Below are 27,266 nucleotides of genomic sequence, written 5' to 3'. Positions count from 1 at the left end.
AGGCAGCCACATCACCTACAGTTAGGCCTCACCTCCTGTCAGCTCTGTCTGGCAGTCTCTCCACACACCGCCCTTCAAACCTTGTATGTCTGTAGGTGTCTGCTTCCTCACCCACCTCTCCTTCACAATCTCTACAGGGAGGCCGTCTCTCACCATCTGGCCCGAGGTAACACACCGGGTTTTTTCATAACAGTCCAGTGTAGCTCAGTCTCCTCAAAATGGCTACCTTCCACCCTCTCCTCCGAGCCCAACTGTCAGTGCAGGGCTTTTATTTATAGACTGCAGTCACATGACCCACTGTCTGCACATGCTGCTGTAACTGTTAGCTGCCCCTCACAGTTCAGTATTAAAGTCTCATAACATTTTACAAACATTAGGGTGCCATTTATTTTCAGGGTATCACATATGCAGTAGATATTGATAGCATGGGTACTCAGTGTATGGTGGAGGTACTGTACTTATCATTATCCTGCAGATGGATGGATGATGAAGGTCTTTATATAGCAGAAGTCCGCACAGCAGACTGGAAGCTGGTCTGTGAAGGTGAACAGCGGGGCTAGCGCTGCGGTGCTGTGAGCAGGGATCTCTCCCTCTGGCGGTGATTGACAGCTCCCCCACTGGGTAGAAGTGCTGGGTATTAGGACGCACTGCTAAGTTATAGTAGTGCTGTTCTGTCTCCTCACAGCTGGGGGGGGGGGTTGTCTCCTCACAAGTCACTACAGCACAGCGCAGGCTTCCCTCTCACTTAGCGTGTGGGATCCATGTGAGGTAAGGGTGCGCTGACTAACTGACAAGGTGTGCTGTCTAACTGACACAGTATGCGGGCTGGGACTGCCTACTGCAGGGAAGGAGGGCACGGAGAGACAAACAGCCTGCGGGCTGATGCTGCCACAACATAGGAGACAGGTGCAGAGTGCACCTCTCCAACACCTGTCTCTCCCCCTTTCTCTCCCTCACACCCTATTGTACTCCCTTCCTACCCCCTTTCTTTCCCTGACACCCTCTCTCACTCCCTGTCTCTCCCTGATAATACGGTCACTCCCGGCCTCTCCATCTTTCTTTCCATGATACCCTCTCTCACTCCCCTTTTCTCCATGTCACCCTCTCTCACTCCCTGTCTCCCCTCGATACCTTTTTCTTTTCTTGACCACCCCTCCCTCCCATCCTTTGGGGTTGACTCAATTTATCACACTGTGACTAGTGCCAATAGAGAGCTCCCTGCTAAATCCAACTAGTGGATTTCTGCTCACAACCCAGAAATTCAACAAAACTATCCCGGCATTGCTGATATGTGTTCTAGTGCAGCAGCGCAAATAGCATTGTGGCAGGGCACTTTAATCAGAGAATGCCAGAACTTGCTACCCGCGAGTACCGGCATTCTCCGACATAACAGCGCTTTGATTTGATTAGCTCCAGGAGCTCCCTCCCAGTGCTATTCACATGGTGCTGAATTCAACCGACCCCTTTGTCTCTCATCCCCATCATTCTCCCTTCTGTCCCCCTAAGGGACTTTGTAGTGATAGTGGTGGTCGGGGGTACTTTCAAGATTTTGTTGTGGGGCCCATATAGTACCAGTTATGCCCCTAAATCACATCGCAGTTTGATGCAATTGCAAATGCAGGCAGGGAAGTGGCATGCACCTCCTCCTGCATTTGCATTGCTTAAGGATTGCATATGCTTAGCTACTAAGAGCAGCTAGTCATTGTCACGCCGGCCTGAGGGTTGGGGCTGACCCTGGGAAGCCTTGGGCATAAAGGCAGGTTTGTAAATAAACCTTGGAGTCCTCAGTCGGTTCTAAAGGCCGCCATACACTATGCGATTTGGGCACAATTTCACCCGATTCGGATGAATCGGGCCGTGAAATCGGCCCGAATCGCACTTGCAGACACCCCGTCCGATCCGATGCGCGGTCCCGTGCGCATCGGATCGGGGTCGGGAGTTTGGACGGGCTGCACATAAGATTTGCTAAATCTTATGTGCAGCCCAGCCCCGGAGCCGTGTGGGGGATGACAGCGGGCGGGGGATGCCGGGCAGCGGCGGGAGCCGGGAGGAACACAGATAACTTGAAAAAAAAAAAAGCCCATACAGAATGACTAGCAAGCCATTGATTGGCTGAGACCTGTGTTCCTATCTGTGTTCCTCCCGGCTCCCGCCGCTGCCCGGCAGCCAGCGTCATCCTCCCTGCCCGGCGCGCTGCTCCCATTGTCACCCTCCTCCTGCCCGGCTCCCTATGCAGCCTCCCCCTGCTCGGCTCTCTATTAGCCGGCATCCCCCGCCCGCTGATGACTACCCGCTCCCTCCTCCTGCAGCTCCCCGGGGACCGCATATGATAAATCCATGCGATTTATCATATGCAAACCTTGGCACATCAAGTGCCTAATCGTGTGTCCCCCTCCCGGGGAGCTGCAGGGTGAAATCAGGTCAGACTTGTCCTTAGGACAAGTCGGACTAATGTATGGGGGCCTTTAGACATGCACTATTGCTTGAAGGAAAGCCCTAAGGCGTGATCACGAAAACAGGATAAATTAATAACTGAGTCTTTATTTAAGCATGCAAGGATGCTGACAATGGCAGATGATAAATATATCCACACAGGGAATGAAATACAGTACAGTCTCTTGTGTTCAGAACTCGACATACAGAGGTGGAGATGATACTGTAGCTGTCTCAGGGCATTGATATAGTATCAGTTCAGAGAGATGCACTAAGCAATTAGGTTTGTACTGACCGGAGAGAGTTGGTGGATACTTGGCAATAGTATATCAATGTTAGACAAAAAAAAATTGATACTGTATATTGGTGAGTTGATGAATTGAAGAATCAATGTTGAACGCACAATCGATGGTGTGGAGTATCAATGTTGGACGAACAATCAATGATGATGAGCTAAAGAATCGATGTCAGACAGACAGACAAATGATGATGAAGATCTGATGTATTTATATTGGACAAACTATCGATGGTGAGGCTCCAAAGAATCAATTGGAATTGAAGAAGGAATAATGCTGGAGCATCAGAAGGTCAGGCAGCGCCTGTAGCTGGAAATAGGCGCAGGTCTCTATAAGTAGGATTACTAACACAGGAGCTGGAATCCTGAATAGTAGCAGAGCACATCCAATGGCTGGTGAGACAAATGAAGCACTGACAAGGGAGAAGTGCTCTTCCCAGCATTCTTATACCTGCAGAGGATTGGCTAACCAATTACCCAGGAAGCAGGCTGCAGCAGATTGGCTGGGAAAGGCCCACCTGATACTGCCAAACATGGGTGCAGCCCATGTTTGTCTGGGGAGGGAAAGTCTGTTTGTATGCAGCATGGCTGTGGCCTACTGCAATGACATGCAGGCAGCGCAGATGGAAACCGGGTCTGGCATGCTGAGCAAGTCTGAGGAGAAAGGTGAAAGGTAAAAATTTATGTTTTGTTACCCGGATCATGACAATCATAGGCAATCCTTACTGAATTAGGCCCATTCTCCACAGCTCTTGTTTTTAAAATAAAACTCTTGCATATTACACAGAGGCACCACTAAACTCTATGACACCCAGTGTGTTCCGTCAAAAAGGAGTGCAGCCTCACTGGGGATTCAGCAGAACCCCAGAGACAGTATATGCTGCAATGCCAGCTGCTACACATTGACAGGAGCCAGATGCTGCATGTAATGTTACATTGCATTGATGTTCCTTAATTGCATATTTTAACGCTACTGAAGGCAAGTTGCACTATTGCCATTGATGGTAACCATCAATGGCAACAATGGCCATTCATAATATGATCCAGTCTCCAATGCAGGCAGCACTTTCTCGGACATTGCCCTCTGACATCTAAATATGGAAGTCTTGGACCTGGCATTGAAGGAGAGAGAGCAGAGACCACACCCCTAAATAACAACAACAATAATAATTTTAGAAAGTTGTTACTTTTTGCCGAAATGCAATTCAACAGAAACTAACTTTTTATATCATGAAATGATTTTGTATCTATATTTTAGGCATATTGTTGTCTACTATGTATGATACGATTGTTAATATCATCACTTATCTGTCTATTCTCTTCTAGAGTATCTTCCAAGTGTACTGCTAACTCGTACATGTATGCAACATGATGTGGCTGAGTATCTCAATATCACAGAGCGTGAGCAGTTACTGTTACTAACCATGCCAAAAAAGGACTGGAGGAAGCCACTGACAGTTTCAATAGATACGTTGTTCATCGCTATCCTGTCTGTGGTGAGAACATGATCAATGCAACATGTAGAAACTGCTTCCAAAAATGGGCCTCTTTCTCATCCTTGGCCTTCTGACTTCCTACTACTATTAGAGGGTAGTACTGCCCTTTAAATCTGTGTACAATGTGATACATTGATTTCTAATATAGTACTGACTTTGTGTACTGGTTGAATGCCAAACTGCCTCCCCTCATTGTGACCTACTACCACTTGCCATACAAGATAGTGAATTTCTCTACCCTTGCACTGTATCTTACCCTACCTAGTCATTTTATTGGACTTATGCATACTTGACTACTTTTTGGGTTTACTCTCCAGTAGAAACCTGGAGAATAGGTGCTTCTGGCTACTTCATGAGGCTGGGCTCTCATGACCCCCTGAAGTAGGCCCTTCCCTCACCACAGGAAATGTATGTATTTTGCAGGTCCTTGGGTAAGGGCAGGACTAAGGGAGGCAATTTGCTTCATTTAAAACCGTCCCTTCCATATGGTGCCACAATTACCATGTTTATATCTCAATACGGCCCGTTTCACTATGGAGTGGGTGGGATGTGGGAGATATGCCTACTCTTCCAGGGGTGCGGGGAACTACCCAAAAAACTTGGGATTCTCCCGCAGCTTCTATAAGAGTCGGTAAGTACGACTTATGATATGTCAAACTACACTATTACTACAGTAGGAATGTTAGTTGCATGGTGCGACAGAAAGTTTGTGGTGCGTTAACATAAAAGATAAGAATAATAATAGAATGTGCCCTTCATAATTGTGTAGCCTGTGATATTAATGTCCTATATCCACAGGTTGAGAAGGCAGAGACTATAGACTCATATTTCTGGATATCAGTGGTAAGAGCCTCCACTATCTCGTGGCTTTGCTTCTGTTACTTTAGCTCCTCTGCACCTTCCCTATTTTTAACTTGTATATTTTATCTACAGGTCTGGAAAAATGAATTTGTGTCATGGGACCCTGAAGATTTCTGTAATATCACCCATATAACTCTTCCGTTGTCTCTATTCTGGGTGCCAGATCTATTCTTCCATGAACAGTAAGATATTACAGACACTGGAGGTTTTAACTATTGAAACCAATACAGAAATACATTTCAGATGGTTGGGAGACGCTACTACTGTATATAACCTGTACTTTCTGTTTTTGTTGATTTAAATGAGTAATCGAAGCAACCCTGCATTTTCTTATTTTTGGCCCCTTCAGGGAACTGGCAATATTGTCAGGTTGCTGACGTCATGCGGGGGGTGGGGCGGTGCGATGGAGCTTCATAAGGGGTGGGGGAGGAGGCAGCACATGGAGTTAACGCTGCTCCAAGCACTGCCTCCTCTATCAGTGTGTTTGGAAACCGGGTCGTCCACCTGATTACCCCGTTCACACTGCAGAGCAACCCGGCTTCGAACCAGTAAGAACCCTGCTTTTTACCAGTTTGTAATGCCCAGTTGATGGCGGGTTGTGGACCATGTAAGCCCTTTTAGATTGCATGTATTACCGTGTTGAACCGGCATGGACCCATAATTAGGTGTGATCTGAAAGGGGTTTCAAATTATCCAATACAAGGTCAATATCACTCAACATTTGCAGGACCGTCGATGAGATTAACCAAACTTTTTTTCCTACCTAACTGCACTTTGTACTCCATGGAGCCAGGACAGTCAATGGGGGTATAAACATGGGCAAAATGCATTTTTGGAAGATCTTGACATGTGGGTAGTGAAGCCCTTTTTGAAGTAAAGAGAAAACATTGGTGGCACTGGTGTCGATGACACAAGTGCAGCCAATATTACCACTTTGCTGAGAAGGGGTGTAGTCTCTGAGAAAGGGGCATGACCTTAGGGGTGTCCTCCTCTAGCATCACATAGAGGGTGTGGACTAATATGAAGTGTTCCCCAGGCCGTAACTAGCTGTGTGCCAGTGGTGCCTTGCCCACAGCGCATTTACACCATCTGGCAGCACCACCCATAGGTCCACTAACTGCCACCTGCCTAAACCTGCCACTGCCCTGTGTGGTGTGCGCTCAGCTCCTATTCTGCTGCCGACTGACATTTGAAATATGGCGCTGGGCCGCCAGCCTATCAGAGCTTGTGGACTGATAGCTGCAGTTAGTGATTGTCGCCATATTTCAAATGTCTGTTGGCCCTGGTTTGAGCCCTTAGCAGCATAGGAGCTAAGTGCACGCCACACATGTCTGCAGCGGTGAGCACTTCGCTGCCCTCTCCTCAGGGCCGGGGCAGTGAGCACTAATGTGGCACTGTGTAAGGGACACTAATGTGGGCACTGTTTAAGGGGCACTACTAAGGGCACATGGTGATGGGCTCTACTGGGGGCATTGTGTAAGGGCAGGGCTGTTTTTAGACAGTTCGGCTACTGTTGCGAACAGGTAAAAATGTGCCCACCCCCCATATATAATTTGAAACTGATTAAATTGTGCATGCCTCAGGTGCGCAAGCCCCCAAAAAGGGGTGTGGCATAATTATAAGGGGCATGGTCTAATTGTGAAGGGTGAGGTCTAGCAGGAAAACAGTTAACTTACACCACCCTTTTGCAACCTGCATGACCAGACATTGGTTAACGCAGGAATGATCATTGTCCTCCCTCGCTTGTTGGCTGGCTGAGGGCACCACAGGGGACACTGAGAGGGATTCAAATGGAAATGCAAATTCTAAAAGAATCCTATAGGATCCAAGCTCCAGAATGTATGGCAATGTATCTGGAGCTTGGTACATATGGAATGCGGCTTAGAAACTAAACGTACACATTTTTTCAATGACATAACTGCATAAAGCCAAGAAATGGCAGCAAGTTTACTCTTTCTTTCTATTGCAGAGTTAATGACGACTCATCTCCCTGGATGAGGTATGTCAATGTAACCCACAATGGCATTATTACAGCAGCCAAACCCACCCATATGACAAGCAGTTGCGTTTTGGACATTTATTACTTCCCATTCGATGTTCAGAAATGTTCTTTATCCATCACTAGTTACATGTACAAAGGTGAGTTGGGTTCCATGTGTTTTTATTACTTTCTACATGATTTGCACTTTTATATAGTGGATGTTTAGCAAAGGAGAAAGTATGAAGCAGGAAGAATATCATTGAAGAATTTAGTTTCCTGTAATCAAGACCCCATAAAGTCAGACATACAGATGAGTTCTCATATACGTCGCTTTCTCTTTTTGCTTCATTTGGCACAAAATACTTAGCATGGATAAGATGCCCCACGGCAGGAGATATAGATTGGCCAATTTGATTTGAATAGATTGGCCAATATTGACTAATAATATAGGCAATTTTGACTATACAAGAACACTAGATTGTACACAATAGATTGTTAACATGCGCTTGTCTGTACAGTGTATTTTTCTTGCCGTGCGGATGCCACGGGGCAGGCATTGGCATAGCAAGTTGTATACACACTGTGCAATTTGTGCTGACTTTTCTTCTGATTTTGACTATATAGTCAAATACTAAAGATCAAATCACACTGTGGGGTGTATACAATGCGGCCGGTGAGGGGGTTGAATGTCGGGGACCGCCGAAAACAAGTGATCCTCACCGTTTAATTCCCATGTCAGCCGCTCACCCTATTCAACGTGCCAGGGAAATCCTCGCTGTCAACGAGGCTTGCGGCTAATGCAGGGAGCCCGCTGTTTTAGCAGCCGCATACAACGTTTCCCCCTTGCTCCAAAAACCTAGCGAGGAGGAAACGGCGCGTGCATGAGTTTTTTTTTTTTCTTAAACCATTCAAAACAATGGGAGGCTGCTGAGAGCTCTCCCAGCCAATCAACAGCCATCCATTATTTTGTATGTTTTTAAAAAAATACTTCTGCCCACCATGGATGCAGAGCGGGGAGAGAACCTCTCCTGCCTGGCGCTCTCCACTCTGCAGATAGGATGCAATACATTTTGGGTGCTAAAAAGCACCCGCGATGTGTTGCTGATGGGCTGCACGTACGACTTATCTTATGTGCAGCCTGTCTGACCTCTGTCATACAGAGGCGATTTTACCTGATTTCTCAGCCTGATCCATCAGAATTTGGTGAAATTGGGCCCAAATTGCATAGCCTTAAGGGGTTTATTTTCTTATGGTGATTTTCAGGGGCATAACTACACCTTTGTGGGCCCCATAGCAAAATTTTTAAAGGGCCCCCCAGCCCTTCACCAAAATGAGAGGGGTGGAGGTCAGAATAGCAAAGGGGGATTGGTATGATACAGTAGAAGGCATAATCACAGGACAATAGGCACAGCAAAAATGGACAGGGCTATAGGGACAGGATAGGACATTAGGCATAAGCTCAGGACAATAGAGACAGGACAGGACATTATTCATAAGCAAAGAACAATAGGGACAGTACAGGATAATTGGGATGACAATAGGGATAGAACAGGACAATAGAGATAGGAGGGGACATTAGAAACAAGCACAGGACAATAGGGAAAGGACATCACCACTCACCAAGCATGAATTCACCTTCATACAATGGATCCAGGCCTCGCTGGGATTGCTACTCATACACGCTCCAGGGTGCCATTTCCCTGCTGGATCTCCCGCTGGTGGGGGAATAGATCCCTTGCAAGTGCTGTTCCCCCACACTGGGTCTCTTTCCCGCTGGGTGGGCGAAGACAAGACACAGGAGGTGCAGGGCAGGCAGCCTCTGCTCCCTGCTTGGCCTCCCCCTCACATGCACTGGGGGGGAGACAGGAGGCTCCGGCAAGTGCTGCTCCCTGCTGGGTCTCCCCCGCTTATATGCGCTGGGTGGGTGGAGACAGGACACAGGGGGCGCAGGTCTACTCCTTACATGCGCTAGGGGGAAGAGAGGTCCCGGCAAGTGCTGCAGTTCCCCCAGCAAGTGCTGCAGTTGCCCCACCAGGTCTCTCTCCCAACCCGCTCACATGCGCTGGGTGGGAGGAGATAGGACACAGGAGGCGCAGGCAGCTGCTTCTCCCCCTCGCACACGCTGGGGGGGGGGAGGCAAGTGCTATTCCACGCTGGGTCTCCCCTGATCAGTGCCAGTGCAGGAAAAAGGCAGGGGAGTACTTGCTGTCCATCGGGCCCCCCAGCTGCGAGGCCCCATAGCAGCCGCACCTCCTGCACCCCCATGGGAGGTGGCCTCTCTCTGTTCCAGCTCCTCCCAGCACCCAGGGACTACATACTACATACCCAAAGTATTCAAGTATCCTCCTGTCGCCAAGCCACGGTAATCTCCTGAGTCATGTGGCGGGCTCTCAACAGACCCTGGAGCCGGAGCCATGTCTGTGCTCTCTCTGCCACCGCTACACAGCTCTGGCACACTCCGACCCAGCGCACTTGCCACCAAAAAAAAACAAAACTGCATGTGTGTGTCCTGTGTGTCCCCCCCCCCCTGACAGGCTTGGGCCCGGGTAAACTGTACCTGATCATTCCCCCCCCCCCCCCCCCCGGCAGCCCTGTTTATACTATCACATAATAATTTTTTTAATATACATTTTTAAACAGGAATAGATTTAGCCCTAGAAGCACAACACCAAATTAGATTGATTTTAATAAAATTGCTATCCATCAAATAAAACCCTTAGTAAATATAGCAGTAATGCTGGGTACACACCAGGACGACGACAAGGGTCCGATCCCATCAATCTAGATCCAATTCCGACCGATTGGATGTAGATTGTGTGGTGATTGGGCCCTTTTCTGTCCTGTGTGGACCGATAACGATCCGTTGCGTGGTCCCACGGGTCGGTCGGTCGTTATTCAGATCCTACCTGCAGCAGGTAGGATCTGGAAACGACCATACTCCCGGGTGCGGGTCGCCATCGGATCGTGAGCGGGTCGTGCCCCCCGCACCATCATGAGCGGGTCGGAAGAAACACTGACGACCCGCTCATGATGTGCATCGTGAGCGGGTCGTCCTGGTGTGTACCCCGCATATGACCATGAGTATGCTCAGTAGTTATGTTTGTAGTCAGGGGCGTAAATACAGTAGACAATGGAAGGCAGTTGCCTCCAGGCACCAGACCTGAAGGTGGGCACACTGACCTTTTCCATTGCTCTAGGTCCTGCTTTTTGCACCTAATAGTAGGAATAAGCAGGACATGTACCACAGACAGTCCTCACTCTCCATGGGTGGGATGTACTATCCAAGAGCAGTGCATTCTGGCAAACATCACATATTAGTCGCATATATACCAACAAATGTGATTAGTACAGCAAATGACAGCTTTCCCAAAATGGGGCACCTATTTGCCCTACCCTGGCACACCCGTCTCACTTAATATGGCTCTGGCCACATGTGCCCCCTCATTATCTGAAAATAATCCTCCATAAGCATATTTATTAAAGTAAATCTTGCTGCCACAGATGTCTACAAATATAGCCATTTTGAGCGTGAATCAGAGAATCATATGTTATACCTATATTCCAGAAAGAAGGGCAATATATTTTTTGGGTACTTGTTTCCTAGCACGGAGACCACGATTGTTAGTCGTATGGCATCTTATGCAATGTATCGCATTGCATGCTATATAGCCACATGCGATGCGATTTAAGCACCCTATACAATTTTACATTGTATAAGCACCCTAATGGGTGCTCACAATGTTAAAAGCACCCCCACGCCACCCCCACTGTCAACGCCAACCCGAAGCGTTGCAATTGCAGCGGCGGTACGCGTCCGCCGACCTTTTCATACCCCCACTATCCACGTCGGCGTGGAGTTAATTTTAGATAGTGTGGTGAGACACCGAGCCCGAAGTGTGGCGAGCGCACGCGGAATACATGTGAAGTTATCCGCGTCCCCGCCCGGGGCGCGCTACGCTCGCCACTATCTAAAATCAACTCCACGCCGACGTGGATAGTGGGGGTCGGAGGACGTGTACCGCTACCCCTAGCGGGCTCGCTGAGCTCGCCATGCTTCCGGTTGGCGTTGATAGTGGGGGTGGCGTGGGAGTGCTTTTAACATTGTAAGCACCCCTTATGGTGCTTATACAATTAATAATCTTATAGGGGTTCCATTTTACATTGAAAACACCCATTAGGGTGCTTATACAATTTAAAATCGTATACCATTGTATATGGCATACAGTGGCATGCAATACAATGGTATACAATTTAAAATTGTATAACATCGGCTGCCATCGCGTAACATCGCATCGCATACCATTGTATGGCTTATGGTATGCAATGCCATGGGCGCCATGCTAGGAAACAAGTACCATTTTTTTTTTTTTCGTTTTCAGAATATGTAAGTACTCGGTATAATGTCTGTTATACTCTATTCCGTAAAGTTTATCATTGTCCGGATTCTATTCCCAGAGAGCAACATGGTTTTGAAACCGCTGAGGAATTCCTCTGAGATTCGTGAAGAGAGCTTGAACATGATTTTGAGGAAGGGAGAGTGGGGAGTGCTGGACTTAGTAGTGGAAGACAGCACAGTGCAAGGATATTCAAAGATCAAGTACTCGGTATTATTTTCAATGTGTTTTGGAGAAGGGCTGTGCATGTGACAATAAGTTATGATTATCAGATTTTGTTACCTCACACAAATGTCCATTGACATTTCTATAGTCCTATATACTGTAAGGCAAATATTATATCAATCAATCAGAATAATTGAGAGAGCGCACTGTATTATTATCAATTATACTGATTGATTGATATACTATTTAGCTATTCTTTTTGGGGGTGTGGTATGTGACTCCGACAGACAGGATCCCGACAGTCATTATCCCGACGTCGGGATCCCGACTGTCCGGAGTCAGACAGCATGGCGAGCGCAAAAAAGCCCCTTGCGGGCTCGCTGCGCTCGCCACGCTGCGGGCACGGTGGCTCGCTACGCGAGCCACCTATTCTATTCTCCCTCTATGGGGGTCGTGGACCCCCATGAGGGAAAATAGCAGGCACCCGGCTGTTGGCGATTTGACAGTCGGGATCCCGACGTCGGGTAAATGACTGTCGGGATCCCGACTGTCAGGAATCCGTCCGGCAACCCTTTTTGGGAGCTGCCTTAATTTAATTACAGCTGTGGTTATTCACATTAATATATTTATACAACAATATTACTGCGCCTGAAAATTTTACTGTAGTATATATCAGGCAAGACTTTTGTGGTTTCCTATAAAATTAAAATCAGTAATCAGTTTAAGCATTCAGAAAAGTTCTCTTCTTTTTTTTTTTTCCCTAAGGGAACCTGAACTTTCATCCATCCTTGACTACTTGTAGGCGACAAGGGTATTTTGGGGGGTCAATTGCACAGGACTTCAGAGAAATAGATAATTGAATGGGGATTGCCCCCTGTGGGATATAGAGGGGGAGTATAGTCACCATTGGTGTTACAGGGGTGTGCTACCACGGACAAAAGGAAATTGACAATTAAGAGACAGAGTTTGGTTTGTCACAATGGCCCTTATTCTGATTGACGCGGACTTTACCGCATACTTTCGGATCGCGTCTTTACGGCGTCTGCGCATGCGTGGAGAACGCAACGCGCATGTGCCACGCCTTGACTCGGTACCAGTTCGGCCAAATCCCGTCCAGAACTGTTCACCGCTATCATTCGGGAAATAGGGGCGTATTATGGGCGTCATGCGGAATGACACATGGGCGTAGTTTCAAAGTGGGCAAAACGGGGCGGAAACATGGGCGGACACGGGGGAGTACACTTATGTTGGGGGGCGTACATTCGGAAACCACTCCGAATGCACGCGATCAAAAAGGGCAGAAATGTGCGGTGTCCACAAGTGTACTATTGCTTTGCGGACACCACTCGTTCATGCGGTAGGCGAACGTACGCCTAATGACTACAACCATTAACACCTGAACCCAATAGAATCTACTCCTTTACTCATTACTCACTAATAGGCCGCTTGTCAGTGCTTTAATTGAAACCATTGCTGCTTCAAGGAAACCTTACTAGTCCCCCACATATGCTGTACTTGTCAGACACTTTCAAACTGCTAACAATGGACATGACAGAATATTAATACTATCAATACACATGTGTATTTGACATGTACTCATGAAACCACACATTTAGGGTAAAGTAAACACATTTATTTATATTCATGTCACAGTCAATGCCAGTGTGATGCAATGACCATAAAATAATACATACAAACAATAAACAACATGGCAGGAATGCAGCAAAATAAATAATAATACAAAACAAATATAATTGCACACAGATGGACTCCAGCACCTCCTATGTGCCACTGCACATGCAGCCAGTGGGAAATGAGGAGGCTGCGGGCGGTAGCACCGCTTGGCTCCCGTTCGGATGCGGTATTTCCGAGCATACTCTGTAATACTCTGTAATACCGTGCCGAATCGGAGTGTTTCTCCCGCACACGCATGGTTTGTATGTCGTCCGTAAACACGCCCTGTTCTTAAAGAGTGAGTCCGTCCGAATGCGGAGGACACGTGGGCGTTTCTACGGACGATGGCCGCATGCGGAAAAACAGCGTGGCGTGCGGACCGCTCCGTAAGAATGCGGGAATATCCGCACCGATCAGAATAAGGGCCAATGTGCTGCAGAACCGCTTGCATTTTATATTTCGGTGTGGTAACCCGCAACGGTAAAAGTGGGACAAAAATCCCCCCAGCTGAGATTGCATTGTCGTGCATGATGTCCCCATATTTAATATTGCTCGCAAGAGTCTGCTGCAGAGCCGCTTGCAGATTATTATTTAGAGTGGTGACCTGCAGTGGCACGAATGGGCATTATTCCCCCCTAATTAAGATAATATTGTGCGTCACTGTCACTATACTTTGACATTAATTGTAGCTATAGTCGCAACTATACTGTATAGCGTTTGAGAGATCAGCACTGTAACAAACAATTACGCAGATCACTGCAATTTAGCCCCTGCTACTCTCTAACTGTGGATACCCGCAGCGATTTACAATAAGGGGCAACAAATTCCCCACTGTTTAAATCATAACACACTTCGATGTGGGAACCTACAGCAGGCTTAATGGCCCCTCATTACTGAGGATACAGAACGGCACACATTTCTTTAAATTTGTAGTTAGCAACATTGTGAATAAGTGGCGGCTGACTTAGACTCTGTTATGAATACAGAGACACCAAACTATAATTCAAGTGTTGCGTAGACTACACAGACCAACGTTTCTTGATCCAACAGATTTGTTATTTGTTAAGCTGTGTACACAAGGGGGCAATAGAGGCTGAAATCTCTGGAAATATGGTCGCAGGCGACCATATTGCCAGTGATGGGAGTGTGCCCCGGCAATAAATCACCGGGTGCGCGCTCCAGTTTTCAGCCCCATTATAATCGCTGGTTGCAGGAGCTTGCTCCTGCGACCAGCTGATTACCTCTGCGGCACCGCCAGCAGAGGTTCGTTTTCATCAGCGACCATCTCTGGAAGGAATGAGACACATGGAGACTCCGTACGTGCAATTTTACTATATTCACTTTGGTCTATGTTTCATGTAGTTTGTCATATTTTGCAATCTTAAATTTATTCTAATTAAAAGGTATATTTTATTGCATTGAGTTAGCTTTCTTCTATGGTGCACCACATCGTGACAAACCAAACTCTCTCTTCTTAATTGTCTACTTGTAGGGGATTCAATTCAACAAATGTAGTGATTATGGATCCACTATGATATGAGGCCAACCATATTACACAACAGGGGCAAACGCAGGATTTTCAGAAGGGGTTTCCAGGGTGAAGCAAAGCACGGAGATGGACACTTAGGTGACCCAGAATATGCCACATCAGTTAAAGTATTATAGATAGACCAAATGTATATAAATAATAATATATAAATATATATATATGTGTGTACATACTGGGGCGTCAACAGCAGTGTAGACCCCTGGGCATAGCAATGTATTGGGGCCCCTACCGATCCTCCAGCGGTAGGGGTGGGGGAAGCTTTGATGTCCCGCGGGTGGTAGGTGGTATTACATCAATCGCTCAACATGTAGGGCCTGGATCAGTAATTTCCACTAAATACCCCTTAACTGCACAGATGGTGGGAGAAGGGGGCATTGGGCTGAATGAAGGGGCCCTGATACATAACTTCCAGGGTGGTAGAGGATGTTTAATATGCAGAGGAGGGGTGTATAGTGGAGTGGGCTTATTATTCATAATTTTCTGGTGGGAGGACAGCTTGCTTGACTGCAGATACAGTATCTCCAGTTCCTGGAAATAGATTTCTAAGATTTTAATGGAATTACAAACTAGAGAATCCCACCTACCAAATGTTACTGGGGACTAGGGGATCAGCATTCAGGAGGCAGAGCAATCTGCCAATGAGTATATAAAACTACATACCAGGTGTGTGGAGCTGGAGCAGTAACCAGCTGCTGGAAGGCTGATATCTCTGGTTCTGGGAACAGTAGAGGCAAGCTTCTAGTGTCCATCAAAGGGGGAGAGTTCTAGCTTTTAGAATATATCCTCAGAAAAACTCTAAGTCAGACAGAACCTGAAATATCTGACTGGGAAGAGCAATTAACAGGCTTGGATGGGGACCACTATTTTGAAGTCAGATATCTACAGTTCCCAAGGGCCGATTCATAAAATTCTTGTACCCATGGAAAGAGGGGACCCTCAACTTAGACTCCTGGGGGGTTCTGGGTACTCAGAAACCCCCTGCGTGCACCATTGCACAACATATTGAAAGAATAACCATGCAGACTATTTACTGAGCATTATGCTTACTCCCATACTGGATATATAATAGATGTCCATGAAAGATTACAAATCTTCTTTATTCAAGCTAATCTATGGGGACAATTCAATTCATTGCAATGCTGAATAGTATGAGCATGAGTACGCTGAGCTATGCTTTAAATCCATGACTAGACAATTTCTGCTTGCACCATCAGGTGCTAGCAGAAGTCTGACTAAACCAGTTCCACAATATTAGTTGCGCACTTAACGTAGACACGATCAGCATCATGCTTTGCACTTTAAACAGATAATGTTGTTTACAGCGACTAAACCAGGGGTGTAGAATTTTTTTCCGACGAGGAACAGATTTGGTGAGGTGAAAATGTGTGGGTGCGGACCATTCAGCCTGACATTCTTTGAATCATTAATGACATCAGAATGCCCCATTCACTCTATGTCCCCCAGTCTTCCCCTTCACTGTATATTCCCCAGCCTGCCCCCCCTTCTCTGCATGTTCCCCACTCTGCCCCCATTCACTGTATGACCCCTACTCTGCCCCCTTCACTGTATATTCCCCTGCCTGACCATCCTTCTCTGTATGTCCCCCATTCACTGTATGTTCCCCACTCTGCACCCATTCACCCTGTCCCCCAGCCTGCCCCCCTTCTCTGAATGTCCACCACTGCCTCCACACTGTATGTCCCAAAGCCTGACCCTCCATTCACTGTATGTCCCAAAGCCTGACCCTCCATTCACTGTATGTCCCAAAGCCTGACCCTCCATTCACTGTATGTCCCAAAGCCTGACCCTCCATTCACTGTATGTCCCAAAGCCTGACCCTCCTTCACTGTATGTCCCCCAATCTGCCCCGATTCACTATGTCCCCCAGTCTGCCCCCATTCACTCTGTCCCCCAGTCTGCCCCCATTCACTCTGTCCCCCAGCCTCCCCCCCCATTGTATGAATGGCCATCACTGCCTCCATTCACTGTATGTCCCCCAGCCTCACCCTACTTCACTGTATGTCCACCACCCTGTCCCCATTGACTGTATGTACCCCACTCTGTCCCCATTTACAGTATGTCCCCCTGCCTGCCCCCTCCCTTCTCTGTATGTTTCCCAGCCCCTTGTGTGAGCCAGAGGACAGAGAGGCAAAGCAGGCACTGCAAGGACAGGAGATGCTTGGGCTCCTGCTGCCACCCTCCTCCACTCTGCATGTTACGGGAGTAAGCTTCCCCCTTGCTGCCACCCTCCCCAAACACTGCTGTCACTGGGATTGTGGAGGAGGGTGATTATACCATTGCAACAGCAGGGGTTGGATGCATACTCACCCGAAAGACGCCAAACACATCACACTGGCGTCCGGCACCTCCTCACTGCTGCAGACAGCAAGGTAAAGGCGCTGTGCGTCCTGCCCGCTTCCGGCTGGAGGCCGCTTGAAATTACAGCACAGGCCGCAATTGGCCCCCGGGCCGGACTTTGGACATGCCTGGACTAAACCTTTGGCTTTCGGCACAGAAAACTGGGCTGATGAACTTGCCAAGTGTTACAAGATATTTCTGTCATAGATGACCTTCCGTACCGATGTGGCACTCAGTAATGATCTTGGTGTTGGAATTGTTACTGGCTTTGTTAATGGCATCACCCAAAGTAAAGCAGCCAAAAAGCAGTTTTTTATAATCTATCCTAGTACAGCCGAGCCCGGAGGAACCATTAGCTTTTGGCATGGTAATCTACATCGGCCGACATAAGTGCCAAGCATGATAATGACCATTGAATAGTTCTGGGGCATTCATTCCTGCATTATTTAACATTGCACTGAATTGAATTTGTTCTTTTGTTAATTAGAAGAATAAATGTACACCAAAGTTGGTTTAAACTTGCTCTCACTGTATTGTATTGTGCTATTTTTCCTAAGGTAACCTTAAAGCGACAGGCAAGAGTGCACATACTTTCCTTAATCCTGCCTACCTTATCTCTGATGCTCCTGGACATACTCTGTTTCTTCATTCCCAAAGCATACGTTGAAAAGGCCAACTTTAAGCTCACAGTGCTCTTAGGGGCATCTTTTTTGGCACTTGTCCTTCACGATTATTTGCCCACCTCTTCCAGTGAACCTCCAGTTATTGGTAAGATGAGAATTATTACTTATATATTTAAATTATTTTTTTTTTTAATTTATTAGTATATTGGACTAGCAAAATAACAGGCCACCTCGGTCTGCCTCCAGCTCTGCCCCATCTGCTCCCCATTTTGACACCCCCCACATACACACACACACACACACTCAGTCCCACCCTTTCCTTCACCCCCCCCCCCGCCTTCCTTCCTCCCTCCCTCACATGGCTTACTACCCCATTCATGGCACATTTTTTCTAGCTAGGATGTGCCCTAACACCCTAGCGGTATGCAGTTGATAGGTCCACAATATAAAAGGTCAATAGGTCAACCACTACTGGTCAACAGGCCAAAAGTCGACCCATGAAAAACATTGACATGCATTAGGTTGACATGTTTAAAAGGTCAACATGCGTTTTTCATGATTAAAAAGAAAAAAAAAAACTTTACATACTTTACCATCTCAGTGGGGATAAAGGGAAAATATAATAGTGTGCCGAGTGCAGTGAGGCACCGTGCCCACATGCGGGGGGACGTGGTACACTAATGCGGTGTCAATGTCAATATTTGCTGGCATTAGACAACAAAAAATTAAAAAATCATTTTGACCTTTTCACACGTTGACCTTTTTCCATGTCGACTTTTTGAACATGTACACCTAATGCATGTCGACCTTTTCCATGTTTTGACCTTTGGCCTGTCAACCAATAATGGCCGACCGATTGACTGTTGACCTAAATACTGTCAACAAAACGATCCACACCCCACACTAGCTGTGGGAGCTGATGCAGTGGCGGTCTACAGCTCCCACTGAGCATACATTTTGGAGATGATACTTGATACAAAACACCAAGAGGTCACTTATATTGTAGTAAATTCAGATCCTTCTTACTTGAACAATGTAAGCATATATTAGGTGTTAGGAAATCATACAGTCAACATTGGCCATAGTCAATTGCACCGTGTGAACACATCTTAAGAGTTTTTTTTATTATTTGTATTGCGAATTTAAATATTTGTATACTTATGAGTACAGAAAAAACATATTGGGGTAAATTTAATAAGATGGGAGTTCTGTTGAAGATGGGATATTGCCCATAGCAACCAATCAGATTCTACATATTGGGGTAAATTTAATAAGATGGGAGTTCTGTTGAAGATGGGATATTGCCCATAGCAACCAATCAGATTCTACTTCTTATTTATTTAGCACCTTCTAGAAGATAATAGATAGAATCTGATTGGTTGCTATGGAAAACATCCCATCTTCAATAGAACTCACATTACATTTATCCCATTATGTTGCATTTATAGATATTTCTCATATGCGTTTTCAAAAACTGTTGCCAATACACGGAGGTTTAAATCAACCATTTACATGGCATTGAGTTGTGGAATTAAAACATGGCATCTGTGAATTTTAAAGTTAAAAGGACCACTTAACCAATGGTCTCATCTATGGAAAGATAATTTTGCTAGGCAAAATGTGGTAACACAGCGCTAAAGGTTTATGACAAGGTACGGACAAATATAAAGAAAGAAATTTTGAGGGAATGACAGGTATAAATGAAAATAAAAATAATAAAATAAACTAAAAATAGAAGCAATTAGTTTACAGCCCTTTTGGGTGCCTTTGGTGTGGATCGCACCTATGCTGTGCAGTTGTGTCCAGGGGTCGGTTGGAGACTCTCCCTAACCTTTGCCTACCTTCAGTTGTTTGCAGGCGGTCAGCGTCTCAGCGTTGATCCGCCACGGACTTCGATGATGTCACCCGCCAGCGCCTCGTGGTTTGCTGTGCTTGTCAGGTCCTGGTCAGCAGTTGTGTGTGACTGAAGGGTTACTTTTATTGCAGGGGCTCACATTCCATCCTGTGTGCTTCTATTTTTATTTTATTATTTTGATTTTCATCTATACCTGTCTTATTCCCTCCATATTTCTTTCCATTCTATTTGTTCGTACCATGTCATAATCCAGGGGTGGGGGAACCTTTTTTATGCCAAGGGCCGTTTGTATGGGGAAAAAAATCCTTCGGGGGCCATATGTAAAACTTTCTCTTACAAATTGTCCTGCTGCAGCCGTCCCACGCTCCGGCAGCTGCCGCTGAATAGGACTCACAGTCTCCCGCTGCTGTTGATTAAGAGGATTCTCGCGTGAACTACTCCCCTGTACTTGACTCCTGGCAAAGCCACCAGGTGGGTGGGTGGGCCACTCAGACTGGCTACAGGGGCCGCATACGGCCCCCAGGCCTGAAGTTCCCCACCCCTGTCATAACCCCTCAGCGCTGTTACCCCATTTTGCCTCGCAAAATTATCTTTATCTGTACTTTGAAAACCAGCAGCTTCCTAGTGCAATCATTGTTCCACCTTTACAATTATCACGTATGTATTGAAGATCTGTGGCCACATACCCTACTGTACAAAGCAATAATTGTCCGCAGCATTCTGCTGTCAGTGGCTTATCTATAATGGGTGCAGTCTGCACTGTGCACACGGCCCCTGAGTCCCAGGGGGACCAACACACTGCACCCATTTTGATATTACTTGCCCTCCGGAGTGCAGTGACAGGAACTCTGCAGAAATATCTGGAAAAATGGCACGGAGACAGGGCTATCATGCTTGAAACTGGATGTTCTGCTACAGATTCCACCCTGTCAAGGTCTGCAAGTAGAACCTAAACCCTAACATTATGTGCAGCACCGGCTCCTGTCACAGCATAGGAGTTGGGAAGTGCAGGCAGACAAGTTTCCGGGGGCAGCCAGCATGTCCGGAAAGCCATGCCATCTCCCGAAAAGCCACACACTCTTTTCATCTCACGTGCCTAGGCTATGATGCGTGCCAAGCTTCTTCAGGACTGCACTGAGTGTCACTGGAGTAAGTGATGCCCCTGTCACTCGTTGATGAATGAGCCCATTGTGTGTACCCACACAGACGCAAACCTAGGACATGGTACATTTGGTTGCGCTATAAAGTTCTTGATATGTTCAGGGTGCTCAAACTTTCACACCAAGGGGGGAGGATAGTGTCCCTAGGGACACTTGAGAGCGCTGGATCACTATAATTGGTGATATGAATCACAAAAAATAATATTTTGTATTTTGTATTTTATATGGTGAAGTGCACTTCACACATATAGCATTATGCACCGCTTTGTTTAAATAATAAATTCATCAAAGTATTTTTACTTAAAATTGTGTCAATGTTTATTCAGGTCAGACTGCGCTTCTTAAAGTGACAGCATCTCATTTATTTGAGACAATATCACTTTCTCCCCCCTTCTTTCACACCAAGGGGGTGAATTTAATTAGTCATTGTAAATTACCAGGCCAATTACTGGAGGCCGGCAAAACAAATCCCTGATAAATTCCGGTTCTCGCTATAACACTCACGAAACACAGGGATCCATCTACTTATCTCAGATGCTGAGAGAAATTTACTAAGATGGGAGTTCTATTGCAGATTGAATGTTGCTTTGGGCAACCAGATAATATATATTCTCTTCTAGAAGGTGCTAGATAAATTAGAAGTAGATTCTGATTGGTTGCCCACATCAATAACCCATGTGAGCTAGCATTACCCCCTCCCCCCATGTTTTTTCGCCCAAAAATGAAAATTTTTCATGTGGTAACAATGGAGGGTAACAAAAATTGTATTAAAGAAAAAGTCCTGTTTTTATGCGCACAAAATTTTTAGGGCCGGTTGAATTATCCCCCAAATGTTATAATCAAATTCAGCCTGTGAAAAATGCTAACTTCCTAGGTATGAAGCAAATTCAGAAAAAATGCAGTAAGCCACATGATAAAAAAAAAAACAACTTGCAGGACATTTGTTTTGTTTGTTTTTTTATTTTACCTGATTTTTTTTCACAATTAAAATACTGTTCCATGATAATAGGGCAATTGTTTGTGTTGCAGATGCATGTTGTCCTCTCAAGCTGTCTAGACTAAAGTGGACACATGCGCAGTTTGGTCTTAGTGCTCTAGTGCTCAGACCCTACTACACACAGCTGCTCTCAGCAGAGAGGATGAGCCCCAGCCAGATGAGGAGAATGGAAAAACAATCTGTTGCGTCATGATGCTTGAAATTAATTTCCTTCCCAACAGTTTATGTAGTGCTTGTAAACAGTGGTTTATTTATAATGGTTGCCGGGTGGGTGCACATACGCCTCTGAGGCCTACGGGGGACCGCGCTGCACCCAGTTTTTTTTCTACTTAACCTCCAGTCATTTGGATTATGTATGGACTATGGATCCATGTTGGATCCCTGCAGCACAGTGGAATGGGGCCCATAGACTTCTATGGGATAACGCTAGTTACAGCTGTTGTTAGCCTCTGCAATGAAGCTCCCATGTCCAGGGTTACTGCAAAAAGAGGGTTTTTACCACATTTCTCCTTTAGCGCATCTCATCCTATATATTTAATTGCTTCCCCAACTGACAAAGCACAATACCTCACCACAGCATGCTACATGAGAGCACTGGTAAGCCGATAGTGAGATGAGGCCAAATCATTTTCAAGTATTTGTTATTGCAATTTTTTCATTTGTGGTGGCGGAGAGGAAGTGAGACCCCAACATGATGGAGGCAGACATGACAGGCAGCGACTGATAATGTTGTGACTAGGAGTGGCCTGAACACTAAATTCCCCTTGCTTCTACAATGAAAAGATACAAGTGCCACTCATAAACTGTATTTTTAATCATTGTTATACTGCTATATTAATTATATAACAGGTAATGTACATAAAATGGGGGGGGGGGGGGGGCCTATAAACAAAATTATATACTTGTGACTATATAATTAACAGACAAATTGGTGTAAAGGGCAGCATTGGGTACTACAGGCAGCGGGAGCGAAATAATTTACATGTAAATAACCATTATGTAATCGGCACTGTGACAGTCACATTAGTATACAAGTTCTCTCATAGGGCATAACATTTATGACTACTGAGATGTAATCAGAGGTTAAAATGGGGCAGAACTACATTCCATCAGTTCTAATTGGAGGTGGAACATTTTCCCCTGCCCACCCATGAGTCCCTTGCGTGGTGAACAGTCCCCACAGTGCACGCTGGTGATTAAGAGGAGGTGTAATCCTGTGGCCCCCTGCACTGCTCCAAAGTTCCAGCACCTCAGTAAGACCACTCAACCCAGGGTGTTCCATATGGAGCATTGTTATAAGGTACAGTAACTAAATTGATGTTTACCCTTGTGGTACTTTCACAGTAAACTTCAATGGAAAATAAATAAATGTGTTTGAATCACATTCTCTTACTGGTGTACGTCTTCTCTACAGACAACTTTAAGCTTTTATCTGCAAGCTGCAGTCTGATTTCCATCTCTGTCCTTTGTAGTTTCGTTCTTCATTGGCACAATGTGTCTGATGGTTATTGGAATTCTAGAAATGGTCTTTATTATGTTCATCGGTGGTAGAGTCCACAAGCCACAAGTGACTTCCAAGGGGATATTCTCTTTATACAAAGGTAATGTAGCTGTACATTGTATGGAAATCCTGGCAGCAGTGCCACAAGTAATATTAGCGTACAAATAACAAAGTCTGCTTGTAATACAGTAAAAGCGTTGGAGAGAGGTAAAGTATCAGCCAATTAGCTCCTAACTAGCTATGTTACAGGCTGTAAGGTCATAAAGTGATACACTGGAGCTCTGCACTTTTTGTCTCTTCCAGCATTGATGGACTCCTATAAACTCCTATAATTGATGTTGATGAAAACTTGTACACCATTGTAGCACATAGAAACAAATATAGCAGAACTTGAGACATATACATTGCAGATGTGTATTCATTTACTCTCCGTGGTGGTGAAAACTGGAGAAGTTAACATTACTGGCAAAGGGTTCATGAAATACTGTGAGGTTGAATCTGATTTAGCAGTAAAGTTAAAAAGCAACAACTTTGTATTAGGAACAGACCACGTAGTCCTGCAAGGGTTGCAATTTATGCTTTTAGTTTTTTTTTATGTTGGTTAAATACTGGCTGCATTTGCACTGAGCAGTAGAAAACCTGGCCGGGCCCAGGTACTTTTTCGTGGGAGTGTCCTAAGCGAGGGAGTCTAAGCCATGTCTTCTTAGGATAACATACAGAGAAAAAAAAACCAGTACCACAATGAGCTTGGACAGGGGAGCACAGTGAGGCCCTAAACCAGGAGAAAGTACGGGAAGGAGACATGATCAGTATATGCGTTTGTTCATTCTATTTTAAATAGGACGGACTATGGCTGGATCGGTTTCTCCATGAAATTGGGCATTAAGCTGGTGACAAATAGGTGGTAACATGAAACAGCCCTGACTTGTGGGAGTGTTATGGGAATGACACTTGGAGCTTTACATAAATGTAAAGCTCCAAGTGTTTCTGAGTGTGTACGTGGAAGAGACAATTTTTCTGACGGATGTGGCTGGTGCAAGTGCCAATACTAATCATGACTGTTGTAGCAGTAGACGTAAACCATTTGACGGCATGGCGTCCCGTTTCCAGGTACATTGACCCCTTCATTAGCGCTAAGGACTCCCGCATCAGCATAAAGTAGTAAGTCTGCCCACAACAAAAGTAATTTTAGCAAGCGACTCAGAATCAAGTCCCTTAGCTGTTTAACATATCATTGGTAATAATTTCAGTTCACAAAACAATTTGTTAATAAGATTTCATATTAAGAGAACATTATGAATATAGATGTATGAACCCCACTGATGGTTTATTATGTTCTCCTGTCCCTGAAGAGCAGAGAGGGATCGTGAGTATAGAGTTACTTCACCAAGTTTTGCCATGGTGTCTGGTTATTCACTGTTCTGCCCCTGATAGTGAATATCATATGTGCATATGTAAGTATGGAGTGTGGACTTTAAAGTAAGAAAGTTAACAAGTAGCTCTGCATTTATTTAAGGACTGTCTCTGAAGTCTAGCTCCAAGGAGGTTCAGTCTGTGGATCAGGATCAGGTACCAGAGGACAATCTAGCCTCCATGCTGGAAAAGATATGCAGTGACATGCGTCTGGTGAGGGAGCAGATTCAATCAGTGAAGGACACAGAGAAGTTGGAGAAAGACCGATCAGATGCACAGGAGAGAGTGGAGAAGCTGCTGTTTTTCAATCATCTGATGCTTATTGCTGTTTTTTACACAGCAATATTCATTAATTGGCTTTTGTAACAAAAATTGTATGCAATTAGCAAAGGTTATTTCCACACATTTTCTGGTTGTTGTTTTTTTTATAATTTGTCCTGGTGGTGACAAAGGGAGCCATGAAGGTGCTCAAAGGCTGCTGGAGAACACCATTGAGGTCACCAACATTTTATTTTAAAACCCTTTTCACCTAAAATGTTTGTGTAAAGGTACCCCTCTAAAGGGTGGGCAATTATTTCATTTGGGGGGCCACTTAAAATTTCCAGCAGATATTCGAGGGCTGCACTCCATAAATAGGGGGTGTAGTCACTCAAAAGGGGGTATGTCTTTGTATGTATTGTAGCACACCATATACCCCTTTTACACATCATGCAACACAATAGTAGGCCCCTTACATTAGTAATTCCATACACAAGCTCCCCCTTAGTAATTCCACACACCTGCTCCCATTAGTAATGCCACACACCTGCCCCTCACATTTCCACACACCAGCTTCCCCTTCGTTATTCCACACACCACTTTAGATAATCTGCCCAACCACCACCTACACATTTCCCTATTTTCTTCTTAGTTTATCCTAAAAGAATACCTGTGTGAAAATGCCCAGTTACTGCGCTCATCCTCTGATGACTGTTTTTTTTTTTTTTTACTGGCTGTTAAAATTAAGGTACCGCTACTTAGACCACTTTTGTGCAAGATTCAGTGTTAGTCATTTTAGCCATTTGTTGGCCATTATTTTAAAAAGGGATGCCAGACGTCTCTCCGACAGTCGGGATTCTGACAGTCATTACTTCGACGTCCGAATCCCGACTGCTCCCTCGTGGGGGTCCACAACCCCCATAGAGGGAGAATAAAATAGGTGGCGAGCGCAGCGAGGCCGCAAGGGTCTCCATTGCGCTCCCCCCGCTGTGCAGTCGGGATTCCGACGTCGGGCTAATGACTGTCTGTGTGTTATACCACACCCTTTAAAAAGTTGCTATGAAATGGTCACAGGTATATAAATAGAAGTCATTTGAAGAACGCTACAATTGCTTTGGCTTCTCTTTAGTGAAAATATTTTAATCGGCTGCTACATTTTGGCCACCCTGTTCATCAAACCTCACACCATATGACTTTTGGTTGCAGAGTCAGAAATTTTGAGTTGTGCAGGTCCAAAATATTGGTGGAGAGCTTTAACTATTGAGTAAATGTCAAGTTTAGTGCCTGGAGGATAAGGACAATGGCCCTTATTCTGATTCACTCACAAAGGCAAATTCCTTCTCAAATGAACAAAACCATGTGCACTGCATGTACTAACATGTGCAGAGAGAATTAGATTTGGGTGGGGGATTTACTTTAAAGGGAGATCTATATTGCACTGTAAAAATAAAGCAGTCAGTAATTTCCCTACACAGAAACAAAATAACTCGCCCAAATCTAATTTTATCTGCACCTGTTACATCTGCCCCCCTGCAGTGCACATGGTTTGTCCATTTGAGAAGGAATTTGCCTTTGCGAGTGAACCAGAATAAGGCCAATATGTCAGCAGGTGTCAACAACTAGTACGCAGCTGGAGTTCTACTGGTTATCTCCTTTTTTTCAGCACTTCTTTAAGTAAGAACTAAATGCAGTACTGACCCTAGATGGATGAGGATCACATGTGGATATGTCAGCTTTAAATGTGTACCCTTTGTGGGGGCGTGGCCCGGCTTGGTACGGAGTAGGCAGCACTGTGCTGTAGCTCCCACCGTCCATCCGATATAAATTCTGTTTCTCTGGTGTCTGTGACAAACTCCCGCTGGTGTGTACCCCTCTACCCCTGGGAGTCCCCCTGGTACCTTTAGCCCTGGTGTTCGCCATCAAGCACAGTAGCGGTGCCTTGCATGCGGGTGCGGCCTGTTGTGAACCCGAGCCGCAGCTTGCTGTGGGGACATCTCCTCTTGCGCTCCTCTGCCGTGGGCTCTGTCTCTGGCCCCGGCGGGTGCATCAGGGCAGAGTGGAGCCCTGTGACTCCTGGTGCGGCACTGATCCCGCTGCAGCCTCTCCTCGCTTTTTTTTTTTTTTTTTTTATAGTTTTAGGTGGGAACTTTGATTTACTTTATTCTATTTTGGTTAATTATACATTAGGAGAGTGAAACTATCTCTCACACATGCACATAATATCTGTACTGCATATAATATCTGCCAACCGTA

General features: G+C 45.6%; 1 protein-coding gene across 2 annotated transcripts; it reads left to right on the top strand.

The window, feature by feature from the left end:
• The first annotated feature begins 827 nt into the window (after positions 1 to 827).
• On the top strand, positions 828 to 26,330 carry LOC146007140 (5-hydroxytryptamine receptor 3A-like). 2 transcript variants are annotated; one of them, XM_083145517.1, is made up of 9 exons: positions 828 to 906; positions 4,055 to 4,224; positions 5,023 to 5,067; positions 5,158 to 5,267; positions 7,055 to 7,224; positions 11,522 to 11,670; positions 17,764 to 17,974; positions 23,314 to 23,442; positions 24,859 to 26,330. In XM_083145517.1, exons 2-9 carry the CDS (start codon positions 4,090 to 4,092, stop codon positions 25,119 to 25,121), a joined length of 1,212 nt encoding a protein of 403 aa, XP_083001643.1. In that variant the 5' UTR covers positions 828 to 906; positions 4,055 to 4,089; the 3' UTR covers positions 25,122 to 26,330. The 2 variants fall into 2 exon arrangements, with proteins under 2 accessions (XP_083001643.1, XP_083001642.1); XM_083145516.1 differs by lacking the exon at positions 828 to 906 and adding an exon at positions 3,306 to 3,401.
• The last annotated feature ends 936 nt before the right edge of the window (positions 26,331 to 27,266 follow it).

This window comes from Crinia signifera, chromosome 6, assembly GCF_055691185.1.
Source record: "Crinia signifera chromosome 6, ASM5569118v1, whole genome shotgun sequence".
NCBI lineage: Eukaryota > Metazoa > Chordata > Amphibia > Anura > Myobatrachidae > Crinia > Crinia signifera.
The sequence above is the reverse complement of the archived record's forward strand: the minus strand, read 5'-3'. Positions and strand labels throughout refer to the sequence as shown.